Below are 25,107 nucleotides of genomic sequence, written 5' to 3' on the forward strand. Positions count from 1 at the left end.
TTGAGAATTGGGGTCAAACACATGACCATCTAAACTCTAAAGCAACCTTTAATGTGATCTTAACTAGAGATGCACATTAAGGAATGAAGCAGGAGGGATCCTACAGCAAAACGAATCCAGTTTGGTGTGGTAAATATTGTGAAGACTGCTGCCTTTACACAGGTTATATATTCTGAACCAATTCAAAAAGACAAAAATAAATAAATCCTTGGAAGGTCCAATTACATTTGACGTATCAGGAAAAATGCAATATAGGACCAAAACATGTATAACAATCTCTTTATTGAAGAACTTCAACTTCCCTTATGATTAACATTTCTCAAACATTCGCACACATTTCTCAACAGCAGTGACATAAGTACACAACATCCAATGCCAGGAGATATAGGTGCATGAACGTGGTTCCTAGAGTGTTGTCATTCCACACAAAATATCAAGACACACCAGAACAGTGTCGCTCATAAGAAAACAAAAATGGCTTTGTTGATTTTGAGGAAAAGGCTAGTCAAGAACAGTGAACGGATGATTAACTACCATTGGGGTTAACTGTATGAGAAATACTGTAGGCTATACGTTTGTATTCATCACGGTGGATTATAGCCGAATGTTGTAAGTAGACTTTACTTGTCAATAGACCAATGTTAATCTATAACAATTAAGTTTAGAATGCAGTATTCACAAGCTGTAAGGCATGTCTTGTTTCATAGTTTGATGAAGCAAATGGAAACCGGCTGAGACTAGCCACAACCAACTGGTATTTTGTAAGGATGTATTGTTCAAGTCACAGCCCTCCTCCAGCACAGGTTTGATATCAGTTTGTTTCAACAATTTGCAAATGGGTTCAGCGCAAATTTGTTGAGATTGGGAAACATCAATCTGTACTTGTGAAATGGCGTCTGACTTGTACTTTTGGAGCACTATTCTGGAATAAAGAAGGATTAGATGGTGACCGTGTCATCGAGGAAACAAATAGGGGCTGCTTGACTTCCGGAATGCAGGTAATAAATAACTTAAGCCTTAAAAGACAAAGAATAATGTCACCATCATGAACCTGCCCAATTATGACCACCACTTAATCCTTCTTATTTCTAGGAAAGGCTGTAAGAACAGCACCTTTAAGGATAAAGAGCCACGAGCAGGGGAGGAGGATCTAGCAGACCTTTGGTCACATTTCACAATAAGCCCTCCATCGAAAAGCCGGAAAGAAGCACAATCCTCTCTACCATATCCAATATATTATTATTTGCATAACCTCCATAATCCTTCTCCAGTGCAGTACAGTTGTTGGGCATGCCCCTATGTCTATCTGAATTTAGGAGTCGTGGACCTGGCTGAGACTGTAAAATCTGTTGAAAGCGAAAAACACACCAAGCAGCTACATGAAAAGCTGGCGAAAGTTCAATTTTAAGCGTTCAGACAAAAGTGAATGAGCAAGGTGCAGTTGCATCCTGATTTAAGGGGCACTTAGAACATTTTTCTTTTCTTCTTTTTACAGTTGGTTTCAAGGATCAGGACAACATTATTTACATTCATCATCTCTTAGTTCAATCCCTTAGATCTACTCCTTATACCCCAAACTGAACACTACCATGCAACTGTGGATAGTGAAAACTGGCAGGAACTGAATACTAAGCAGAATGGTCCACAATAGCACAGTCTAACCTTGCAACTTATTGTCAAATGTTGTAATATTGGTCTGGGTGGGGTGGCTCGTGGTTAAGGTCAACCAATAAACAGGAACGAAGGACCCCTATTTCGTATGAGTTAACTGAGTGAACGTCCATGGTGTTGGATATGGACTTCATGAGGCTTTAAATAGGGTCAAAAATCCATTCAGTCTAGGCCCAAAGGAGAGGGATACACACCACAGGTAACCCATACCCATTTCCTTCAGGGTGAACCTAGAACTTTTAAAACCTTTATGCTGCCACCTCAGCTGCAGCCGGGGCCTCAGCCTCGGGGGCTGCAGGGGCCGTCTCAGCCTCAGCCGGTGGAGAGACTTCCTCTACTACCGCCGTACCAGCGGGGGCTTCCTCAACTGCAACTGCTTCCACTGCCTCAGCAACGACGGCCTCCTCCACTGCAACGGGCGCTGCAGCCTCCTCAGCAACGGGTTCCGCGGCCACCTCAGCGACTGCCTCTACCGCAACAGGTGCTGGGGCCTCCTCTGCGACGACCTCTACTGCGACAGGTTCCGCAGCCACCTCAGCGACGGCCTCTACTGCGACGGGTGCTGGGGCCTCCTCAGCGACGGGTGCTGCTGGGGCCTCCTCAGCGACGGGTGCTGCTGGGGCCTCCTCAGCGACGGGTGCTGCTGGGGCCTCCTCAGCGACGACTTCTACCTCAGCGGGCGCTGCGGGCTCCTCTGCGACGGGTGCTTCTACGGCAGCCGGGGGCTCTTCAGCAGCCGGGGCAGCTGCGACAACCTCGGGCTCAGCAGCGGCTGCCTCCGCTGCGGGTTCTGCTGCCGGGGCGGCAGCCTCTTCTGCGGGAGCGGCGATGGGCTCTGCGACGGCCTCCACAGCGGGTTCAGCCGGGGGAGCTACTACAGCCTCTGCTGCTGGAGCTGCCGATCGTGGACAAAGGTCGGATTAGGGGGAAGTGAAAACAAAGATTTGCTTTTGCACCAAGATTAGCAACATGCCAGTCACCGTGGTGACCCTGGGTGACCAGGGACAGGACATACCCTCGAAAGTTTTAATCCTCTCACTTACGACTGGTCTGAACAACTTTGCCTGCCATAATGCCACGCTCTAAACTCTTAAACCCTGGCCATCATAACACTCCAGTTGGGCTAACGTGATTGCTTGAAAGCATTTGAAATAACATTTGATCGCATGAAACGGCAGGATTTGAGAGAGAGATATTATATATATATATATATATATATTTTTTTTAATCATATATACTTTTTTTCACTGCTGTTGGGCAGAAACCAGCCAGATTATAACATTTTGGAGTTTGCTGGGTTGGTTCCCAAAACAATATATTTTGGCTAAACGTATACATGAAGTTATGTTATTTAATTTCCATAGAGTAATAAACACAGGTACTACTGCAGGGCTTTAAATTGTATTCTTCGTCCAGCGGTACCCAGGTGAACCAATGAAAGCAGAAGCTTAGTCCCATAACAGACTAGGTTGGCTAGTCTGGGCGTACAGCCATCCCTCCCCCAGGGTACCTCTGTAGACAAAATAACAGACTGAAATCCAACTGGACAAGCCAGATTAATCCATTGAGAATGACCACTCTACCATGTTCATTATTTGGGCGGCACCACTAAATATAGCCAAAGCATGTGCTCCATCCTCAGATGTTCTGTGCTCTCTCTCCCCATGCTTTGGTAAAAGCCATGCAAACAAGATTCCTGCCTACCAGCAGTCGAGTCAGCTATGGTAGTGAACTGAATATTATGGTGGCTTGTGTGACATTCCTCCACTAGCAGACAACCGCACAGAACTGACAAAAAAAAAAGATGACTAAAATAGCCATTTAGTTACTGTGTAGTGTGAGCCATTGACTATATATGCACATGGCGTCCATCTTGCCGGCAAGGTAGTAACTATACTATTTCCCAGACAGCCCATTCATCCAAACATAAAAGTCATATCTGATTGTATTAAACAACGTCAAACTCACGAAAAGCTTGAATTATCGTCTTTCTATCTGCAAAGTGTTTGTTTCATAAAAATCCACCGTAGACATGTTATGAGCTACTTCCTGGCAGGAAATTCCTTGTAGGTGATATTTTTTTAAGTTTGGAAGTGCTTGTTGGATATCACTATCACTGGCCCTGCGTACCACCCGTTTTGAATTTGCACAGGACGTTGCTTTACTGATAACGACTCCGAGCACTTCTAAACTGACACAAAATAAAAGATAGTTCCCCTCACTTCACACAGGTGTGATTTTCATATACACGGCCAGCATATAATTTAGGTGCACCCACATACACACAGACCTAACTGCAAGGTTAACATTTTTAGTTGCACTGGACAGACGTTTGGGTGCATGTGTTGTGCAGCCAAAAAAGGGTGACCCCTGGGGCCCTGAGTTTGTGTTGGTGTATGCATTACAGTAGTTCAAATACTCACCATCTTTGGAGACACCTACTGTCTTGTAGGCCTGTGGAAGGCAGAGCAGAATTTCAACATAACCCCCTTGCATTGAATTCGTAACCAACTCTGTTGTACTTTAGTGACAGTTCATAAATGTTTGATGTATATATGTACACTCTTGAACAATGCATGAGTTTATCCTAGCCCAAACATTTAGACTCTCGTAGAGTTTTTTTTCCGATTCTGACGAATCTCTCTACGAGAGTCTAAAAGATTTTCCCCCAAATATGGTCGCACGAGCAACGTTTGTGCCTCAAAATCACTCTTACCTTGTACAAATGCAAAATCTAAGCTGCTTTTTTGTTTGCGTCACTTGTCCGGTGGGTGTGTGTCAAACAATTACACACCGTAGGACCGTAGTTTTCAATAAAAAAAGGTATTTTAATCCACTCTGTCCATACTCTGTCTCGGAATCTGGCGGCCATCTTGGTTTTCTCTCCATTGTAAATGCGCAACAGAACATTGGCCGCGCCCCTCGCGGCCAGGTGTAAATCTTTTAGACTCTCGTAGAGAGATTCGTCAGAATCGGAAAAAAAACCTCTACGAGAGTCTAAATGTTTGGGCTAAGTTTATCCTAACAAGCAGTGTCCTCAGAACACATAACAATGCTCTTTTATATGCTTTCCATTCCATACACTGTGCTAATGTCTGTTACATGTCGACAACAGTTACCACATGGTCTAAATGGCAGCCCAGGCCCTATTGAGAGGAAGATGTGCTTGGGCAACAACTATCGCGGGTCTATTGTTCCGATCCCTAATGGATATATAGACTGTTAAGTGAAGGTAATTTGACAACAGAGGTGGAACATATCCTTAATGCTTCTTGGATTAACACACCCTTTTTTATTAATTATGGATCATGCCGGTCATTCTACCTTACGATGGTATACGTCCAAAACTGCCCTTCTGCCTGCATTCGTATCTTAATTGTTTCATAGGAAAGGGACATGGTTTAAAATAGAAAAAAGGGAGTACTTTACTTTAAAGATCTGTCCTGTATATGCAATTTTCATTTTTCCTTGAAGGTAAACTATGGGTTTTTATCACCTGATGAAGGCCGTTCACGGCCGAAACGTTGTGTCTTATTTATGGTGTATTGAATAAAAAGCAAACATCTTGGAGCAAACCTGTGTGCGGACTCTCCTCTCTTCACTAAACTATGGGTTAATAGTTAATACATAAAAAGGAAAAAGAAAAAAAAGAAAGGAATCACAGCAGACTGCTGGACCAGAGGTTTTTGCTGGTTTTTCATTTTCAAACCTTTTCAAATGCATTCAAAGACTGAAAGGGAGACAGAGCGATGAAAACAAACATGAAGGCCCCCAGTTGGGGAAATTAAGCTGGAAAAGAGCGGGTGAAGTGGGATACTCACATAGATGGCGGCAGCAGTGAGACCACCTCCACAGATAAGAACGTACGTCATGTTGGACCCACCAGGGATCCCATACGCCATCTGCCGTACAGGAACTGCTCAGACATGGAGAGAAGGAACAAAGTTAAGTAAAGGCCAACAATGTTCCTTTTTTTTATAATTCAAGTTTCTATTTGTTTTTAAAAAATGTACAAGATCTATGTTCAGTACAAAGCAGCATCAACATTATAAACCTTACAAATAGCCAGTCCAAGAAACGAAACAGTTAAAGTGACAATATAAATAAAAGCAAATAAATGAATGTTCATATACATCGATAATTCATCCCATATCTCTTTCATTTTGCTTTCTGCATTTACCCTGCCCAACATTCATATGATGTTATTTTGATAATTTCTTCATTCCATTCTTTAAGCCCAGGTGTTCTGGGGACTTTCCAATGACGCAACAGTATTATGGCAGCGGTAACAAGTCCAACCTTTATAATGGTGATTTTTAGATATGCCAGATACAGCAGTTCTGTCCCCTAATAGACAGAGCCACGGATCTCTGGGCAACGTCAATCCCGCCCATTTCTCAAGGAATTCCAGTATCTTACACCAGAAAGGGTATACTATGCACCAGTCCCAATCCTATGTATATATGTGCCAATTTCTTCTTTGCATTTCCAACATGCCAACAATGTTCCCTTAGAAAAATGACAATGGAGATTTCTGTTCATTTAACTCCGTGTCAGATGGAACCAAATGGACTCTTAAATGAACACTGTATATATTTTTGTCAGAATTGTGTAACTTTACAGTGTGTTATTTAGCAAAGTGGATGAATAGATGCGTCCAGTAGTGGCCAAACTAGGATTTTAAACCGTGATGTCAAATACAGTTCATATTAGCAGCCGCCTGATTTTATCTACGGAATCATTTTATCGACCAATTTCAATATTGACTCTTACAATATTGTGTATGTGGCAAACCTTTCCATTGAGACATAATAGAATAATACGTGACCTGAGTAATTGAACGTGACCTTGTGCTCATGTACTGGCATCATCAACAACAAACCTCAACTCATCACATGTCAAAGAGTGAACATGACAAACCTAACGGCAAAGGATCTGCCAACATCACTTGCTTAATAGGCTGTTAAGAAGCTTAAATAGGCTGTCGATTTGGTAGAGAGCAGTAGTGACGTGCTACTTGTGCACTGACTGACTGCACTCCAGTTAAAGGATTATGTGGTGTTTTAGAGGATTTCCACTCCAGTGGTGCATTTAGACTAGAGGATGGCATAAATAAAACCATCCTCCCGGACACTGCCATGCACTATCTAATGCAAGATATATCTCCCTTTCTGGCTCTCTCTTCCTCTGTCCATTATATTTAACTAAATCAAACAGATGAACAATGATATCTTGTACTCGCTGCTCCCTGCAGATTAAAAATAACTATATATACACACACACACACACACACACAGCTGAGAACAGATAATTTCTAAATTAAATTATTGGAGACCTGGGTTCAAGTTCACATTGTATTACAAAGCAAAGGTTCTCACTTGCCGACAAAAAAAAAAAAAAAAAAAAGCTAACAAAACTGTCTACATACATGTACAGTAATGAAGGTGCGTGTATAGCATGGTGGGCACACATACATACAGCTGGCTAACCTAGCTGTAGCAGTGTGGGAAATTCTGGGAACACAATGTACAGCAGCCCAGCCTCCCTCCCCCTTCACTCGTGCCCCCTCCCCCTTTGCTCATCCCCTCCCCTTTACTCTGTCTACAGGCTAGGCGAAACACATTTCTTCCTGTGACCTTTCTGAGAGCACACATTTCCTATCTATATAAAGATGAGAAATATTGACCATGTATCCAATGGCCAATTTGCTCAATCAATGTCTCACTGATTATTTTTTATGTATTTTCACAAAAGCCATCTAATGCTAATTGTCACAAAAGACCAAAGATCTGGTCTGACCAGTTATCCCCCCCTATAATCTATAATACATAAATAATGTATCTGGTCTTGGCTGAATGGCAATAACACATCTTTAATTAAGACCCCTCATTTAAGAACTCTGTATATAGAAGACTTTCTTCTCACAATCATGCATTACAAAACCTCCATAAACCACTTAAACCCTATTATAATAAGGCTTTTCAAGTTCACAACCATTGTTAATCTGAGTGCAAAGTCTAAAATGAATAGTGCCTTGTCATGGATGCTGTGCCAGCCATCCATCCTTAGCTCTTCTTCTAATACCCATGCAAAGTATAAAGCTATAATCAGATAATCCCTAGGCAGGTAAAGCCTGTCAAAAATAACACTTGGCACACTTGTCACCAAATAACACAAACAGCCAAGATGGCTGCCAAACATGTATGTACCAATGTTGTTTGTGTGGTGACTGATTTGACATTGGGTTGTCCACATGCTAGAGCCATGCGTGCACACAAGCATGGAGGACTGGTATGTGCTTACATCAGGAATTCAGGATGATTTACAGACAGACAAGCACAACTTGGATAGGTTGGTCAGACCCTAGTCCATAGGCTATGGACTGTCACAGTCTGTGTCTCTATATGTTATGCAAGTGCTATGCCTCCTCTTTCTGCTGGACAGGGGCCATTTTCTTTTCCTTTGGCATGCATGCAAATGCACACATGTAGAACCCTCCCACTATGGAGGCTACCAGTTTTCCCTCATATGCTACGTTGCTATGCATTATTACACACAAACTAGGCCTCAGAACCATGGCTATACTTTTCATCTCCATTTATCTTTGGACTCAAAAGTCAGCAAAATTACTTTCTTGCTGCCCCTGCAGACAAAGATGATGCTGTGTCTACAGTTTAAAACTGGCATCTTCCAAACTTTGGATGTGTTTGCTATCAGCTTCTGAACACTTAAGTGTCCGAGTCTAAATTGTCCATAATCATGTGAAAAGGTACAATATAAGTGCATTAAACAAATTGACTCTATAGTGTTTACTGTTTTATGGAAGACGAAGAGAAATCTATGGTTTGTACTGAAATCTCACTATGTATTATGCTTTTAGACAAACAGACATATATTCGACGCTCAAGTCAAGTTCATGTTTAACTCTCGCCCTCTGTTCAATCAATAGTGGGGCCTGTTCCTTATTGTCCCCGTCGTCACCAGGCCTACAAATAATGACACCAAGTCCTATAGTGTCAGCAATCGTTAGAAATACAAAGTGCATGATGGATGCAGCACAGTTACATAAAGGTTTATCTGATCCGTTCCTTTGTGGCAGCGATGTGCTGTTTCATAACAAATTGTGCAGGACTGCGTGTTCCCGAAGCGACACACCTCCCCCATCGCAGAGGTTAGAATAGGAGCTATTCAACCGACCGCATGGCGATATAAATCCTAAAAAGTGCATTTATTATCACTCGTTTTATATTTTGCAATGCATTCAATATAATCACTAGATCGACGTCGTACAAAGGGACGTTAAAGGGTGTTCTAATTCATTTGCAAAAGGAACAATTAGACCATGGGACAATCCCAAGAAATAAATTAGTAAACTTAATTGGTAGTGAAACTTGATTTAGGCCTGACTTGGACATCTTAATTGACGGGCACGTGCACATTGCACAAACCTACCACGGTAATTATTATGATGGTTTAGTAAATTAATGTACATCATACAAACGCTAGTCTCTAACGCTCAACGGGAGACAGTTAAAACTCACCATTAGATGATGGTTTGACTGCCAACCGTGCCAGGGGCCCAAGTTTCTGCCATGCCCGTCTACAGAACATCTTGGTTCAGTCACAGTTCGGCCTACAAACAACAAATTATATGAACCAACGGTGGTTGCGTTCGACAGGTTCTCCCCCAGATGTCACTGAACTGAATAGGTGAGCATCAACTGTTTTTTGTGAGACCGTCTGCAGAGCAGAGGAGAAAACACATCACACACCCCTTCATGTGTTACGTCACGTCCCACGTGTGCGAATAACATGGGTCCTTTGGAGGGGGGTGGAGGGTGTGACAATGATAATAGACACAGTAACACAAAAATTGAACACTGTGTTCTATTGTAAGATTGTAAAAAATCGTGAGAATTTGACTCATTAATTAATTAAAGAGCCTGGCTTTATAGGTTCAGGACAGGTTCCTCCTCAAATGCATTCCCGCAGCCAATTCTCAATTTCTACATTTGATCAATGAATATTTGCTATATGTTACATTCTTCACTGCAGCTTTGCAACATTCCATAACATATCTGACTCCCTTAATATGATGGGAAAAAACAACAACAAAACCGGTGGAAGAGACTGATTAGGACCTGTAGTGGAAGCACCTTTTGGAAGATTGGATTGCTATATGCTAATGCTACTGTCTACTCTACAACCTACATTACAATGTCATTGCACTGCCATAGGTTGCTACTGTAAACTCACATCCATGTGCTTGACATGATGACTTTCAGATATGACCTAGCCTATAGCCCAACGACGAGAGGGAGAGATAATCCAGAAACAAGAAACACACATCAGAATGAAAGAGTGACCCCTGGTGGCTTTACTTATGCTGAACTGGGCATATTCACACCCTGGTTTATGAAATGTTGGCTAGTGTTTTGTGAATCACATCACAATCACATTTCAAAATTGCATATCATGTTAAATATCTGATTATTACCTTAATTATCCCAAACATAAGCTACTGCTATTAATAATGCTTTAGTCACACTCTTCTGGTTGTCAATACTCAATAGTATAGGCATTACATATTCAGACACAGCCGCACCGACGCTTACATTCCAGCTGGGGTCACTCTTTTCAAGGGAACTTGCTCAGTTATCTCACCGCCGGGCCTCAGTGAATCACCACTTGGAAAGGTATTTAAGGGCCCAAGCCCGAAAGGACTCTGGTCCTCATTAAAAAAAACAGACAAATCCAATAGGGCCTAATGTATTTGTCTTCTTCTCCTCCTTCTCCTTCTGCCAAAAAATAGCAGTTCTGGCTGAACCATGCAGTCGGTTTTCACGAAACTTGGCAATACTATAGTAGAGGGCTATGCCAAACAGTGAGGACGTGAAGCCCACGACCATTGGCCAAAGGGTGGCGCTCTAGCACTCAATTGAAAATGCAAACATTGAACAGGCTTTGAACATCTGTCAGCAATAAAACATCAATACACATGTGTCTCAAGTCATCATGTCAAACAACTTTTGTGTTCTAACTTTTGGCCTCTGACCTTAAGATCACCCACCATTTTTAATTATATGAAACACAGTTAAATCTCTATCTCCTCCCGGGATCTGGCCACAATAGATCATGGGATCTATTGAATGTAAAGGAGGAGGTAACAAACTGACATATTGAGCCTACGACACATAGTATGGCATAGATAGATAGATATGCCATACTGTGTGTCGTAGGGCCTAGTAGTCAGTTGTTCATTCAGTTGTCTAGTAGGATTATAGTAAATTATAAGAAATCGCTGTAAAAATATACATTTAGCCACTTGTTCGAATGCCCCCACCCCCCCTGTCAAAAATAGCGTTAAAACGAAAGAAAGCAGCAAATGAACAAAAATGAGTGATCTTTTACTTTCTCTAATAACCTAAAACACAAAAGTTGTCCTTCAAATACATATAAATCTGGGGTGTTCTTGATAATCACAATGCCGCTCTGTTCCCTCTCTGGACTAAAATAATGAAGGTAGGTGACAGATGATACTGCAGAGATCTACCAGTTGGCTGGTGAATGTTGCACCAACATGCTGCTGCAGCCTCACACGTGCACAGACTGCACACACAAACACCATGCTATTAGTATAGGCCTACTGGTGCTGCCAGGCCATTGTCTGTCTGAAAACATTAGGCAGAAGGCAAGTTTTCTCCTGTCATGTGATGGCTTCTGAATCATCGGTTAGACACAAACACAGCTATTAACACACGTGATACATTCTCCAGTGCCCACATTTCTCATGCACAAAATGTACTCTGATGTGAACATCATCTGGACATGGTGCTGTTATGTGAGCAATATCTATTGGCTAGAGTTAATGAATGGTAACCTCTCAGTTGATGTGCCTCTGCTTCTAAAGGCCCTATAATAAAAAACTGCATCTGAAAGTCATTTTATGTATGTAATCTTAGATGTATAAGAATGCACAGTATGGATAGGCCTATACAGATTATGCATTTGATCGGCCTTCAAATACAGTTGCAGAAGCTGGATGACACTTCAAAAACAGAGAAATTATAATTGAAACATTGATTTCAAACCAAGTAACACAGATTTTTAACATAAAACAATCAAACCTACTCAAAAGCTAACACATGTCCATTTTCCTTCAATGTTTAGCAGCCTACTCATCAACACTTCAGAAACGTTGTGGTTCGATTCCCACTACAAGCAGACATGCAAAAAGATGCCCCCACCATGATACAGGAAGGTGCTTCAGACCACCCCGGTGCATCCCGACCACCATGTTAAAGTACACATTATTTTATTTGACACTGAACAATCATCAACCAATGAAATCACAAATATACAACATATTTCTAACCAATATACACCAAAGTTAAGTGAATTAGAGGAAATTCCATTTTAAATGGTTCCATTAGTTTATATTTGAGTCTTCAGGTATAAAATCAATAAATCATCATATCACTGATCTTGGGCTGAAACGAGCCATTTCCAAAATTTTACATTTTCAGAAAATGTGAGTATATTGTTAGATGTCATTATATTATCACCGCTTTACCCAAATACAGCTCAAGTGGTGGTTTTGTCCATCATTGATAACATCTGACAATGGTGATCTCCAAGGTCACAACAATGCATTTTGCATGAATTAATGCCCTGATGCTTCACGACACTGCTTATATAGGCCTACAATAACAAGTAGGACTTTAAATATTACAATAACTTCTGCAAAGAGGGGTTCACAGAGTTGCAGTTTCAGTAAAACTAACTAATTTCTTGTCACATAATTGCTCTCCAAATTAATTTTTAAAGTTTGTTTATCTTCCGTTCTGCAGCAACTCTGTGCACGCACGCACACACACACACACACACACACACACACACACACACACACACACACACACACACACACACACACACACACACACACACACACACACACGCACACACACACACACGCTATCATTCTCAGCAAGTGCAGGCCCACAGGTCTTTCTCTGCGCTCTTCTTTGCTGGTAATTTAAAAGAGCCGCTGTAATAGGGTTTCAGCACGGAGGGTGTTCTCTGCCTCTTCGCAGCCAGCCTGGCAGCTACGGCAATGACAATGGTTTCCGCCTTATCCTCACGGCATGGCATCTTTTTCTTGTGCCCTCCTCTTCCGTTCGTCCCCCTGTCTGGAGGGCTTTTGGCAGATGTCTCAAACAGCGTCATGCCGTGGGCCTCTGCAAACGTGTGGGCACGCTCCCAGTTCACCTGCCCATCCGACCTGATGGCACCGTGCTCACGAAGGTCACTCTTATTGCCCACTAGGAACCTGGGAGAGGACAAAAGACAAGAAAAAAAAGGTAGGAACATAATTGGGGAACAGATGTCCAGCCTATTCATCAGTTTAAGATGGGGTAACATGAAATATTTAATTGATTTTTAAATTATGCAATTAATCATTAACCTATGTCTGGCCAAAATGATAAAGCTTAGACAGACAACCAATATGATTTATTATCCTGACAATATCCAGGCAACGGACTGACCTCATGCTTCCTTCTATGCATGAGGAGTCCAAGCTGCTTCTTTTCACCTAACGGGGGGAGTTTCCCCAGCCGGACGTAGCGCATGAAAGGAGTACGTTATTCCGACCAGTTCCTTTCCCCTCCATCAAGCGCCCCGGCTGGCCAGGGGGAGGTATTAGGTTTAGAGACGAGGATTACTGCATGTTTTTTGTGAGGGTACCTACCCTAGGGGACACACAGAGAACATGCAAACTCCACACAGAAAGGCCCTTTTGTCAAACCCGCCTCGGGTATGGGCACTGATGATGCGGAGGAGAGAACGCTCCCCCAGCGGGAATTGAACCCAGGACCTTCTGTGAGGCGACAGCACTACCAACTGTGCCACCATGCCCCCCGTCAACCTGAAAACTTAATGATGAACATATGTGCCAAGTAAAACGCATCTTCTTCATGGTCATGTCATGGCACTCTTTGCGAGGCATTGCATTTATACCTGGGTATATCCTGGCCCAGAGAATTCTGCCTGCATTCTTCTATCCACGCCGACAGGCCACTGAAACTGGCAGGACGGGTGACATCATAGACGAAGAGGACAGCGTGAACGTTACGGTAGTAGTGCTGTATCATAGATTTACGGAAGCGCTCCTGGCCAGCAGTGTCCCACAGCTGGAGCTGATGAGGGGAGGGATAAAATAAACAGTTATGTTGCATTCTCACTGGCAGATGCAAAAGATACAAAGATACACAGCATTATGTGTAGCTATTTTGTAGCTTTGTAGCTGTTGTAGCTTTTGCAGCAGCTACAAACGTCGGATGTATCTTTGTATCTGCATGTCGCTGGCTTCCATTGAAAATTAATTATAGACTGTATCTTTGCATTTGTCCACGTGGACGCAGCATAAGGCCTAAATAACAATCACTTGTCAAAATAACAGATTTCAAACTAAAAATATTCAATAAAAAGCCAGCACACCTACAAGAGAAGGTAGGAGAAGGACAACAAAGTGCCCGACGTCATGAAAATGAAGCAACGCCCGCACACCGTCTTCAAATGCAGTAAAAATGTTTTATAGGGAACCAGCAACGTTTCGGCCTACACAGTATAGGCCGAAACATTGCTGGTTCCCTATTAAACATCTTCACTGCATTTTATTTTGAAGATAGTGTTTCTTTTTTTGGCCTAATGGTGTATTTTATTTTATGTTGTATATTATGTAATTTTGTTCAGCTTCATTCGTTACCCATTCAACTATTTAGAGCCTACAAAAGATCTCCACTGTCTTAAACCAGCTTAGCATCTTCATAATTCAATTCAAATATAGGCTACGGTTTGCAAACCATGGCACAAACACACTAACTTGGCAATAAAACTTAAATGTATTGTAACGATGTAATAGTTTTTGATCAACATTTTAAAATAACTATATGGTTCAGTAGAGTTGGAAACTAATCTTCTACAAAATGAATATTCTTTCCCAATACTATTACAAAAGGAAAAAAATCTTACTGATTCTGATAAATTCTTCCCTAAACACAAGTAAACAAAGCCTAATACATTCACTTCCTTAATCCTTATAACTATCATGAGGTTGTTATGCAATGTCCAATGGAAAGAAGAACTGGTCAAATGGAAATGCATGACTGAGAATGACCATCACGAATGGTAGGCCTTAATCACCATCACTATTCACTATAAATCTATAAAATGATAGAATAGTGCTAATTTCATGTCACAAACAGTCACATACATGCATGGTTTCCAAATAGTCATCGCAGTTAAAAGGATATAGAGAAGAGAATACTTGTTGCTTTTAACAGTAGAATAAGGCCATTGAGGTTAATGGGTAACACAACAAAATATGACCCGGAGTGGGCTTCGTTTTCCTTCGTTTTCCACTTCCAGCAAGACTGCCAGCTGAACCAACACTTGTAGAATGCTTGTTAAAAGCCTTGTTGGAACTGTGGGTAGCTTTTTCGTTTTCTGCTGTTTCTTTTGATTAGGTAGGTATAAGTTTAGGTCATTGAGGGTTTGATTAACTTCCTTAAAAAGGAACTCTGGCTTATTAGCCAGGGATCATTTTAAAAGTCACTGGACTTTAATAAAAGTATTTTAAACCCTCTGAAACTGAAAAAGCGGTTGCTGGTGGCTCTTGGGAGCTGGAAACCAAGGTTAGTCCCCCCAATATACATTTATTTGATTTATTTTTTACAATTTTACAGTAGGCCTGCCTACTAGACTGATTCTTTAAATTTGTGCCACTTGTCAAAAAAATATAGAACAATAATAAAAAATAAAAGAGTTTCGATCTTTACCTTAATTATCTCCCCGTTGATCTCCACTAATCTCTCACGAAAGTCCACGCCGATGGTGGCCTGCGTACTGCTGGGGAACTCTCCGGCACAGAAGCGGTGGGCGAGGCAAGTCTTCCCGACGCCCGAGTCTCCGACCACGATGATTTTAAAGGTCCGACACCGAGCTGGCAGCGACGAAAGGCTGCTGCCCAGCGAGTTGGAGAACTCCAGTGATGAGTCCATGATGTCTGTGTCGGCCCTTTGTCAGTATGGAGTATTGTATGGAGGAACTAACTACCTACTAGGCGTGTTAAAATGATCGATGATCCCAATTTCAAAAGGTTCCACAAGTTAAGTGACTCGGAAAAAGGTACTACTTTGACACTCTGTATTCTTCTTTACACGGGGTTTTCATTCATAAAGTGTGACATTCCAAAAGGAGTCACTGCTGAATGAATGCAGGGAGAATGAGCAGCGAGTACAAACAGCTGTTTTGGGATCCTGGCGGCCCGCCGCTTCATTTGACAGTGTAGGAAGTGGGTGGGGTGGGATGTTGGAGGGAGGAGTGTATGTCCAAACACAGGGGTAGGCCCTACTCTATGGGTAGGCCATAGGTTCTCAAAGTACTAAGTAGGGTCCGGCGACCCCCAGGGGTCATTGAGGGAGTTCCTCCAGGGGTCTCCAACTAAATGATAGTTAGGAACCAAATGGACCCTTATGGGGCTGTAGTGTACAGAGTCACTGAGTGTGTACAAAATGTCACCATTTGTACACGCTCAGAGTTAAATTAACATTCATTTTACGATATAAATTGGGGTCTCAGAGATAGAAATGCCATTAAATGGGGGCCTGTAACCTAATACACGTCAAACTGGGTGTCCTTGAAATTGAACCCTTGAACTGGTTGAGAATCAATGCTAGAACCGTAAAAATCTTCTCTTAAACGGAGACCCCCATTTGAAAATATATGCCAGGGATGTGGACCCCTGGCATCTTTTCAAATGTGGGTCCCCCATGCTAATAAGTGTTAATTTGGGGGTCCTTGACATGAAAGAGTTTATGTCCAAACACAGTAGGCCACAGCCTGACATGCCCTACTGTATAGTGCTAAGGCAATAGAGCAACATGGTATGATGAAGTACAAGTCTCTTGGTCACACATTTTTGCAGTGTTGGGGAAGTTACTTTGAAAGCGTAGCTTGTAAAGCTACAAGTAGCTCACCATGGCAGTAGCTTGATCAAGCTACATAGCTACCCCTGGAGAAATGTAGCTTGTAAAGCTACAGCTACATAGGAAAAGTAGCTCAGCTACCTTTTATTTTTCAGCATTAAATTGAGAATGTACATGCGGGAGACCCCTCCTCCCCTCTGGGAGACCCCTGCTCCCCTCTGGGAGACCCCTCCTCCCCCTGCTCCCCTCTGGGAGACCCCTCCTCCCCCTGCTCCCCTCTGGGAGACCCCTCCTCCCACCCTGCTCCCCTCTGGGAGACCCCTCCTCCCCCTTCTCCCCTCTGGGAGACCCCTCCTCCCACCCTGCTCCCATCTGGGAGACCCCTCCTCCCCCTGCTCCCCTCTGGGAGACCCCTCCTCCCACCCTGCTCCCATCTGGGAGACCCCTGCTCCCCTCTGGGAGACCCCTCCCACCCTGCTCCCCTCTGGGAGACCCCTTCTCCCACCCTGCTCCCCTCTGGGAGACCCCTCCTCGTCCTCACCCTGCTCTCCTCTGGGAGACCCCTCCCACCCTGCTCCCCTCTGGGAGACCCCTCCTCCCCTCTGGGAGACCCCTGCTCCCCTCTGGGAGACCCCTCCTCCCCTCTGGGAGACCCAAAATTGTAGCTTGTAACTTGAGTAGCTAAGCTACAAAAAATGACCCAAAAAGTAGCTGAGCTACTTGACGAGGTACACAAATATGAATGTAGCTAAAATACCACAAGCTACAGCAAAATGTAGCTAAGCTACGTAGCTCAGCTACATGTAGCTTAATACTCCCCAACACTGCATTTTTGTTGTACTAGACCGGTGCCCAGCTGTAGAGCAGTCAGTAACGAATAAACGATGGAAGTTGGAGATCCATTCCCCACCCGGCTATGCAATACCCATTGTACCCATGTCAGTGAACATGTGGATCTGTCTGTGTGTCCCTTTATTCCTATATATGAATTTCTGTGTCAGGCATGCCCAAATACGGAGTGTTGTGATGTCAGAACAGGCCAGCTCCATATATGGACCCTAGACATCATTGCAATATGAATCATTTGTAGGGCGGATGTGACATCATTTGGTGAAACCAGAGTATTTAGCTGCCACTGAACAGCCATTGGCCGGTCTTATGGTCAGGTGACTTCACCATTGATTCTGTACCATTCGATTATGCTGCATCACCTGGCTAATCTGTCAAGTCAACATTACTGCCTTAAACATGTGTTGTTAGTAGGAATAAACACAGAAGCAACTGGGAAGTGGCATAAGAAATGGGTGGAGTCAAACAGTTTGTTTCTACACACAAAAAAGGATTGCCTGCCATCAAAACACAGCCAACCACATATGGCCAATTTAATACCGTTTTTCACCAATAGATGTCACTTGTCACACAATTTGGACGAGACTCAACAAAAATGGATAAATACTGATGCCAAAATGTATTATTCCTTTTAGTTTTAATACAAAATTCAGATATACATCAGCATCTCATATTCCATCTTTCACATTAGAACCCAAATTAGAGGGGAAAAAAAAGGGAGAGCAGGGATCAAACGAGCTGAAAATAAACTGGAAGGTGGAGAAAAGGAAAAAAAAAAAGCAAAACAGACAAACCTGGTGCTTTATACCGTTTACCTTGTAACATCTGTCACCATGGGCAACAGGTGGCTCCAACTTAGCTCTGGTCCATAGCCCGGTGCAGTTGCATTCGAGCTATGGGACTTTCAATGCAATGCCCTCACATGAAATGCAGACCAGCCTCGACTTCTGCTAAAATAAAAATAACGTTTTCACTACTCACCAATATAGCCTACTTTCCACGGTGGATGCACTCCAAGCCCCCCCAGCACACGTATAAAATGCACTTTTTGCCAGAAAAGGAATTTATTTTTACGGGAAGAAAAATACTTTGTTACTCCACTGCGACCTCTACCGATCTTGGACAAGATTTTTCCTTCTGGTGAAAAAATTAATCATTTTCTGGCCAAATAGTGCAGTTTATATGTGTGGTGGGGGGCTCAGAGTGCGTCCACTGGGGAAAGTAGGCTGTCTTAATGACCAAAACATCTTTATATTGGCATGTAGTGAAACTTTTTATTTTAGCAGAAGTCAAGAGGCTGTGGTATATTTCATGCGAGGGCAATGCATTGAAAATCCCGTAGCTCTAATGCAATGGCAGCAACGGCATTAGGGCTATGGACCAGAGCTAGCTCCAACTCTGACCTTTGACAAACCATTGTGAATTTCTGACTGGCCGAGATGAGCTCTCTTGGAGGAAATAGGATGTAGTGGAGGCTCATTTCCATATTGACTGCTTAAAAAGAAAAAAAGCCCTGGGTAAATCATGCAGATGAAACCATTTGATGACAGTGACAATTATAATACAAGTCATTCTGCAGAGGCCCAATCTATTCCAAAACTCGTGGATCAAGAAATGATTAGCATCGATAATGAGTTTAAGTGCCCTGTCATTTCATTATGGACTAGACTAGACTAGAAGTGTCTATAGTATTGCTTAGAGCTACCAAACTCTTTCAGAGCTACAGTTTTAGGAATTGCAGTACATTTGGAATTGAGCACAACATACAACCTTTTGACCGTTTTTAAACCTGCGCTGCCTTTGAGACACAGGATTAACACTCCAAAGCTCCCCTACTACCCCAAAACTATACCACAGAGCTAGGATTTTACCACAAACTAGTGCCAGCAAGGAAGCATGAGCAAAATGTTAAACAGAATCTGTAATCCGTGGGTGAAAGAAAAAAAAAAACAGAGTACCGTAGATGAAAATCTTGTTAATCAACCTTTTCTACAGTGCCATTATCTCACACAGATGAAATCGTTTTAAGAGTGCTGATGAACCAAGGGTGTCAGAAACAGAAACTTTGCTACAGCAATTAAAGATGTAGAGACACTCGTGTGTATTGGAGGTGCATGTCTGAAATTTGGGTCTTTTGTATGTTATTTAGCTTCCTTACAGATCAGTCAAGAGATCCAGTCAACTAAGATCTCCGTTCTGCAGTGACGACGTATCCCCATTTTCTTTTCATGTACATGTTTTCGTTTTAAAACCTGGAGAGAACACTGGTCAGAACACAGGATGCGACAGTTCATGTGCACGACACGTCAGAGCATCGTTGTTCGTTTACCTCCAAGGAAACAGACTGCCATTTGTCCCACCGTCTTAGTCTCTAAGAACAGTTTATTGTCAATAACAATAGTTTATTTTCAAATTTAGCGTAGTATTTTGTCATAAAAAAAACAAACAATGGCCATTATGTCATCTTCCTCTCCCCCCTCCCTCCCCTCATCCACACGCGCGCACACACACACACACACACGCGCACACACACACGCACGTAAGCACACACACACACACACACACACACACACACAGTCCTGATTTTCTCCATGTGGGACAGAGCCAAGCCATGCCAGGCCAGACCATATGGAGCTCAGCCAAAGAACAAAAACTCCTCTTTTGCTTCTCTTGTGTCTGTGCTCTACAAAATGGCCGCCGGGCATTTCCCAAGGTTCTGTGCTCGGCCTGCTTCCGTTTCGTCTCCACAGCTGCTCGACCTCTTGCACACACCTCACATCTCGTTGGCCAGCTCCTCGGTCTCCACGGAGATGTCTCCGTTGACGACGATCTTTGTGTTCTCCTCGTATCCGGGGGGCATGAAAGCTAACGTGTAAGGGTAAAGCTTGTGACACTCTGCGCGATACGCCTCCGCCCGCTCCTTATTGTCGCCCAACGTGCCGCTCCGGAGGTTCTCCAGGACGTCTGTGCAGATCTGACACAGGGAAGGGGGGGGGGAAGAGAGAAATAAATAAACTATGAAGAGGCAGAAGACTTCGTCATGTACATTTTAGCCATTTAATTTACTAGTTTCCTGAACTACACTAATTCCAATTAATTAGCAATCAGGTGAATAGTTAGTAAATATAGCAATATCTTCTACTTGGAATGTTTCAATGGAATTATAGCCATATAGTCATCACTGTGAGTAATTGAAATAGCAGTCAGGACTGCATTGCTCCGACTAAGAATGCACGCTTACTGTTATGGTTCTATTGTTTAGTGACTCGTCGAGCACGGTGGCCAGTTCCGCAGCCTTCGTCTCCGTCGACGAGTCCAGATACGCCATCATCTTAGCAGCTGTAATGGAATGAAGCCGGAACAATGAATAAAATATGATAACAGCAGCACAGATGCACGTTCTCTTATGAGCTCATGCGTGTAATCTGCATGTGTAAGAGAGAGGCCCTACCAGCCAGTCTGTGGGGTATAGAGTCGGCATGCTTGGTGAGGAAGGCCTGGTTGAAACTCTTGGCATTGCTGTCTCCGAACAGTCGCGCAATCTCCTGCTTCAGGACCGTCCCCACCGCCTCTGGCAGGTCTCTGCTCTCCGACACTGGACGGAGTGAAAAGGGTGAGAAGGAGATTAAGGAAGGGACGAGTGGAACAAATTATTTGAGTTGTGGTGAAATCTGAGAGGATGGAAAGGAGGTGTAACATTGAGTGATACTTGAGTTTGTTGTAGAAACGTTAGCTCTTAGCTGTAAGTCATCTTAATAAACTTATTTTGGACCAGACACTGAAACAAACATCAGTACAATATCACTTAAGGCCAGGGTTCCCACACATTTTTACCAATGAATTTCCAAAACCTTTCCAGAATATAACCCCATTTTCAGATCTATAGAACAATCATTCAGTGCAATAATGAGTCTCTTAGTCCTATGTGCAATGCCCAAAGAAAGGCAGTGTAACAATAAAGCATAGCATATAGAATGGTACAATCCCATTTGAAATGTCTTTCTTGCTACACCACCTATAGGATCACGCTGCAGCACGTTCTAGATCTGTTCTTTTTGTCATGTCCGGTGAGTGTTGTTTTTGGCAGCAAATTTTGATTTTAGTTTTATTCTCTTCAATAGTTTATTTAGTTTCAGTCACATTTTAGTCACCTGGAACGTTTTAGTGGTAGTCTAGTTTTAGTCGACTAAATATCATAAGATTTTAGTTGACTAAATCTAGTTGATTTAGTCGACTAAAATGTATTTTGGCGGGCCTTGATGCCGTCATAATGACCGTTTTTTACACTTGCTGAAAATAGCCGATCTACAAGCTCCCTGTGTTGCGACGCGTTGAGCTTGTAGATCTGCTATTTTCAGCACGCAACAAAGTGTAAACTGACTTATACTGGATCTCTTGTCCACTAGTTCCTTTCTAACATTTTAGTCTAACATTTTTATTTTGTTGAAGAAATTGTCAGTATATTTAGTCATCATAGCTTAGTTTTTATGTCGTTTTTGTCAGTGAAAAAAGGTAGTCGACAAACATTTATTTTTTCATCATAGTATTAATCATAGTAAAAACAACACTGCGTCCGGTATACATTAGCCTGAAAGGTGCATGCCCCCCCTCTCCTCACCTCCTTTGAAGAAGCGTACTAGACATTGGTGGAGCCACGGGTGGTCTGGGTCTAGGGGAAATGCTCTCTTCACAGACTGGAGCATCAACAGGAACTTCCCTGAAGAACAGGCAGGGAAAGTGTTTGGGGTGGGATGGATGACAACACGGGAGGAAAGGGTTAGATAGAAGATAACCACGAGTGCAACTGAGAGCAGTAACTACGTTTAAGCGCTTAACAATGCAAGACTAACTCCTCAACAGACTGGTACATGGCAAGATGGATTACGGTCATTGGTGAATCTCTCTCTGGTGAGACGCCATTTTAAACACATTTGGTGCCCAAGAGTCTCCAGACTTGTGTGACACTCGGCAGCCTTTGTAAACATTGCTGAGGTGCAGTGCTGCCAACGAATATTCTATATCCGAATATAGATTCGAATCAAAAAAAATAATTAATAACCGAATATATAAAATTAAGGTTCGAATTAAAAATAATAATAAAAAATATTTTTTTATTTATTATTATTATTAGTTTTCGGTGCCATGGGTAAGCGTTGTGACTTGTGAGCTTGTAGATTAGTTATATTTGCCACGCGACACGCCGACAACGGCATACATTGAAGAATAAATCAGCACATTTCCTAAACACAGACTATACAGCGCAGCGCAGCGCAGTTCTGATTGGCTGCCTCGTCTCCAGCCATGTTGCCTCAGAATTCTTTAGGGTCACTAATTTGAGCATAACAGCGGAGCACAGGAGCTAGCCAGCTAAAAAGTTTCATAACGTCGGCACTCGGCAGCAGACCCACAGTCCACAGATAATAATAATGCAGCAGAATTAACACTGCCTCCGTGCCTCGTTTTGATAAGGCTGTGTGGTAGGATTGCTCATTTAAGAAAAATGTTTTACTGGAGAAGGGAGAATGTATGCGTTCCGTTCCATCTCAGTTTTCAGCAACACCAATGCGCGGAGAGAGAGAGTTGCGCCAGCAATGCGATCTTAAATGTTATGTCTCAGGTTGTATTGGTGTAAATATAATTATTAAAAAATCCGATTGGCTCGAATTGAAATCCGAAATCCGAATGGCTCGAATTGTTCGAATCCACGTGGGTTTTTTAAACGAATATCCGAATCCAATTTTTGGACAATTACGGCAGCCCTACTGAGGTGTGAACTTATTTTATTTTATTTTATCAATGCATGCGTGTGTGTTCTCCGCGTTTAATGGCCAATGCAACACTGATTGCGGATAAAATAAATGGTCATAATCAGACAGGGTTATATGTACCTTTCCTGAAGTAGATCTCAAAGGCCAGAAGATGGGTGTCTATTTTGTCTTTGACCAGATGTTTGAGGGGTGTCAGGAACTTGACGGCTTCTTCCAGTGGATTTTCTACCTGCAAGCAGCAAGCAGGTCACGGAGGTGAGGCACTGTTAACCAAGTCTACATGCTCTACCAGCACATTGTCAGGAACATGCACAACTTGGAATACCTATTCAACTTTTAAGTGGCTGTTGATTAAACACAGAAAGTGGATTTTTATATTTATTCGGCACACAGACACACCTTGGCCAGTTTGTCAGGAATGAGTTCCTCCTTTGGGCCTCCGATCTCCTCGTCGTCATCTTCCTTCTTCTTCTTCTGGTTCTTTAGCTGCTTCTCCTTCTCCGCGTTCTTCTTCTCTTCCTCCAGCTGGGCCTTCTTCTGGGCTCGCCGCTGCTTGTTCCGCAACTTTTTCAACTCCTTGTCCGAGAGGTTGGCTAGGAAGCAGAAAGAGACGAAGGAAAATAACAGTTTATATAGATATTCATATATACACACATACATTATATCACACACACACACAAACACACACAGTGCATTAGGGATGGGCATTTCAGTGTTTTGTTGGGTGCGTTCGGATATGCGCACCAGAAATGTGCTCCGGTTTTTTGAGTGCGCTGGACGGTCACGTCACAGAGCACAGTGTGGCTTATTTACAAACGACCAGTTAAAACTGGTTTGTTTTAAACAACCAGTGAAGAGGGAGGTACTAGGGGGGATGCCATACTGTGTGACGTCAATATGTCAATGTTTGTCACATCCTCCTTCACATTCAGTAGATCCCGTGATCTGTTGTGGCCAGATGTAATTTTCTGTGGTCTAATAGGACTATAGTAAATAATAATAAAGAAATCTCTATAAAATGTAAATAAAATGCATATTTAGCCATATGTTCGAATGCCCCTGCCCCGTCAAAAATTGCAAAAAATCGCTAAAACAAAAGAAAGCAGCAAATGAAGAAAAAAATTTAACTAATCTTACTTACTTTCTCTAATAACCTAAAACAGACCTACAAGCTCATAGCGCGGCACTGAGTGCCGTGCTATGATCTTGTAGATCTGCAATTTTTTAAATAGCTAAAGCATAACACAATGCTTACAACAACAAAAAGGGGTACCGCCCAAAATGGGTTGAATGGGCTAAACAAGAAAGGTGAGGCACACGGTAACAGACGCCTGGCTCACCCGTGTCGGCCTGCAGCTCCTTGTTGTCGTCAGTGAGGGGGTTGTCGTGCAGACTCAGGTAGATGTTGATGGCAGTGTGCGCCGCCTTGTAGTAGAAGGGGTGCATGCGCAGCACGTCCTCCAGCTTCAAGAGGTCCACGTAGGAGCGCAGCGTCATCTTACGCATGCAGTACGTGTGGAAGTCAAACTGGTCGTCCGTGATCTCCACAAAATGCTGGAGGGGGACGGACGGCGTGAGATTTGGATTTGGTTGTTTATTTACAGTCCTTGTTTGTGTATTTCAGAGTGTCAATTTACAATGTATTGCATTTATCAGACGCTCTTAATCCAGAGTAATTTACGGTAAGCAAGAAAGAAAATACATCAAAAATTGTCTTCAAGAATCACGTAGGCTAAGAACCCAACAGTGGAATATCTATATAATGAAACTAAGCACTATATAGTGCTATGACTACATACAATGCTATCTAAGTTACATAAGTTGAGCCTATG

The 25,107-nt window shown here is 42.8% G+C and overlaps 3 protein-coding genes across 3 annotated transcripts in view; all 3 read right to left on the bottom strand.

Annotated features, from left to right (window-relative positions):
* Positions 1–265: 265 nt before the first annotated feature.
* On the bottom strand, positions 266–9,402 carry LOC308313270 (uncharacterized protein). The gene is made up of 4 exons (XM_080760307.1): positions 9,213–9,402; positions 5,493–5,587; positions 4,095–4,125; positions 266–2,566 (listed from the first exon to the last, which is right to left on the bottom strand). Exons 1-4 carry the CDS (start codon positions 9,280–9,282, stop codon positions 1,920–1,922), a joined length of 843 nt encoding a protein of 280 aa, XP_080616433.1. The 5' UTR covers positions 9,283–9,402; the 3' UTR covers positions 266–1,919.
* A 2,473-nt stretch (positions 9,403–11,875) lies between these two features.
* LOC308311629 (ras-related protein Rab-33B-like) lies at positions 11,876–15,910 on the bottom strand. The gene is made up of 3 exons (XM_080758394.1): positions 15,510–15,910; positions 13,690–13,868; positions 11,876–13,000 (listed from the first exon to the last, which is right to left on the bottom strand). Exons 1-3 carry the CDS (start codon positions 15,729–15,731, stop codon positions 12,655–12,657), a joined length of 747 nt encoding a protein of 248 aa, XP_080614520.1. The 5' UTR covers positions 15,732–15,910; the 3' UTR covers positions 11,876–12,654.
* Positions 15,911–18,010: 2,100 nt separating this feature from the next.
* The window catches only part of naa15b (N-alpha-acetyltransferase 15, NatA auxiliary subunit b), a 30,169-nt gene continuing 23,072 nt past the window's right edge, over positions 18,011–25,107 (bottom strand). Inside the window, exons 14-20 of the mRNA XM_080759914.1 lie at positions 24,616–24,829; positions 23,675–23,868; positions 23,396–23,504; positions 22,126–22,224; positions 20,959–21,102; positions 20,749–20,846; positions 18,011–20,481 (exon numbers count right to left, since the gene is read on the bottom strand). Of these exons, the coding sequence (XP_080616040.1) occupies positions 20,281–20,481; positions 20,749–20,846; positions 20,959–21,102; positions 22,126–22,224; positions 23,396–23,504; positions 23,675–23,868; positions 24,616–24,829 (1,059 nt within the window). The 3' untranslated portion in view covers positions 18,011–20,280. The remainder of the gene's footprint in view (positions 20,482–20,748; positions 20,847–20,958; positions 21,103–22,125; positions 22,225–23,395; positions 23,505–23,674; positions 23,869–24,615; positions 24,830–25,107) is intronic.

Source organism: Protomyctophum bolini (assembly GCF_963924005.1).
Source record: "Protomyctophum bolini genome assembly, chromosome: 3".
Classification (NCBI taxonomy): domain Eukaryota; kingdom Metazoa; phylum Chordata; class Actinopteri; order Myctophiformes; family Myctophidae; genus Protomyctophum; species Protomyctophum bolini.

What these genes read in the sequence shown, in the direction of transcription:
- LOC308313270 (XM_080760307.1), bottom strand. Translation starts at nt 9,282, where the DNA reads ATGTTCTGTAGACGGGCATGGCAGAAACTTGGGCCCCTGGCACGGTTG. An exon ending in AGTCAAACCATCATCTAATG is followed by an intron (nt 5,588 to 9,212) that starts GTGAGTTTTAAC and finishes ATGTCTGAGCAG; the next exon opens with TTCCTGTACGGCAGATGGCG. An exon ending in AGTAGGTGTCTCCAAAGATG is followed by an intron (nt 2,567 to 4,094) that starts GTGAGTATTTGA and finishes CACGATCGGCAG; the next exon opens with CTCCAGCAGCAGAGGCTGTA.
- LOC308311629 (XM_080758394.1), bottom strand. Translation starts at nt 15,731, where the DNA reads ATGGACTCATCACTGGAGTTCTCCAACTCGCTGGGCAGCAGCCTTTCG. An exon ending in TCAACGGGGAGATAATTAAG is followed by an intron (nt 13,869 to 15,509) that starts GTAAAGATCGAA and finishes TCCCCTCATCAG; the next exon opens with CTCCAGCTGTGGGACACTGC. An exon ending in CTGGGCCAGGATATACCCAG is followed by an intron (nt 13,001 to 13,689) that starts GTATAAATGCAA and finishes GTCCTCTCCCAG; the next exon opens with GTTCCTAGTGGGCAATAAGA.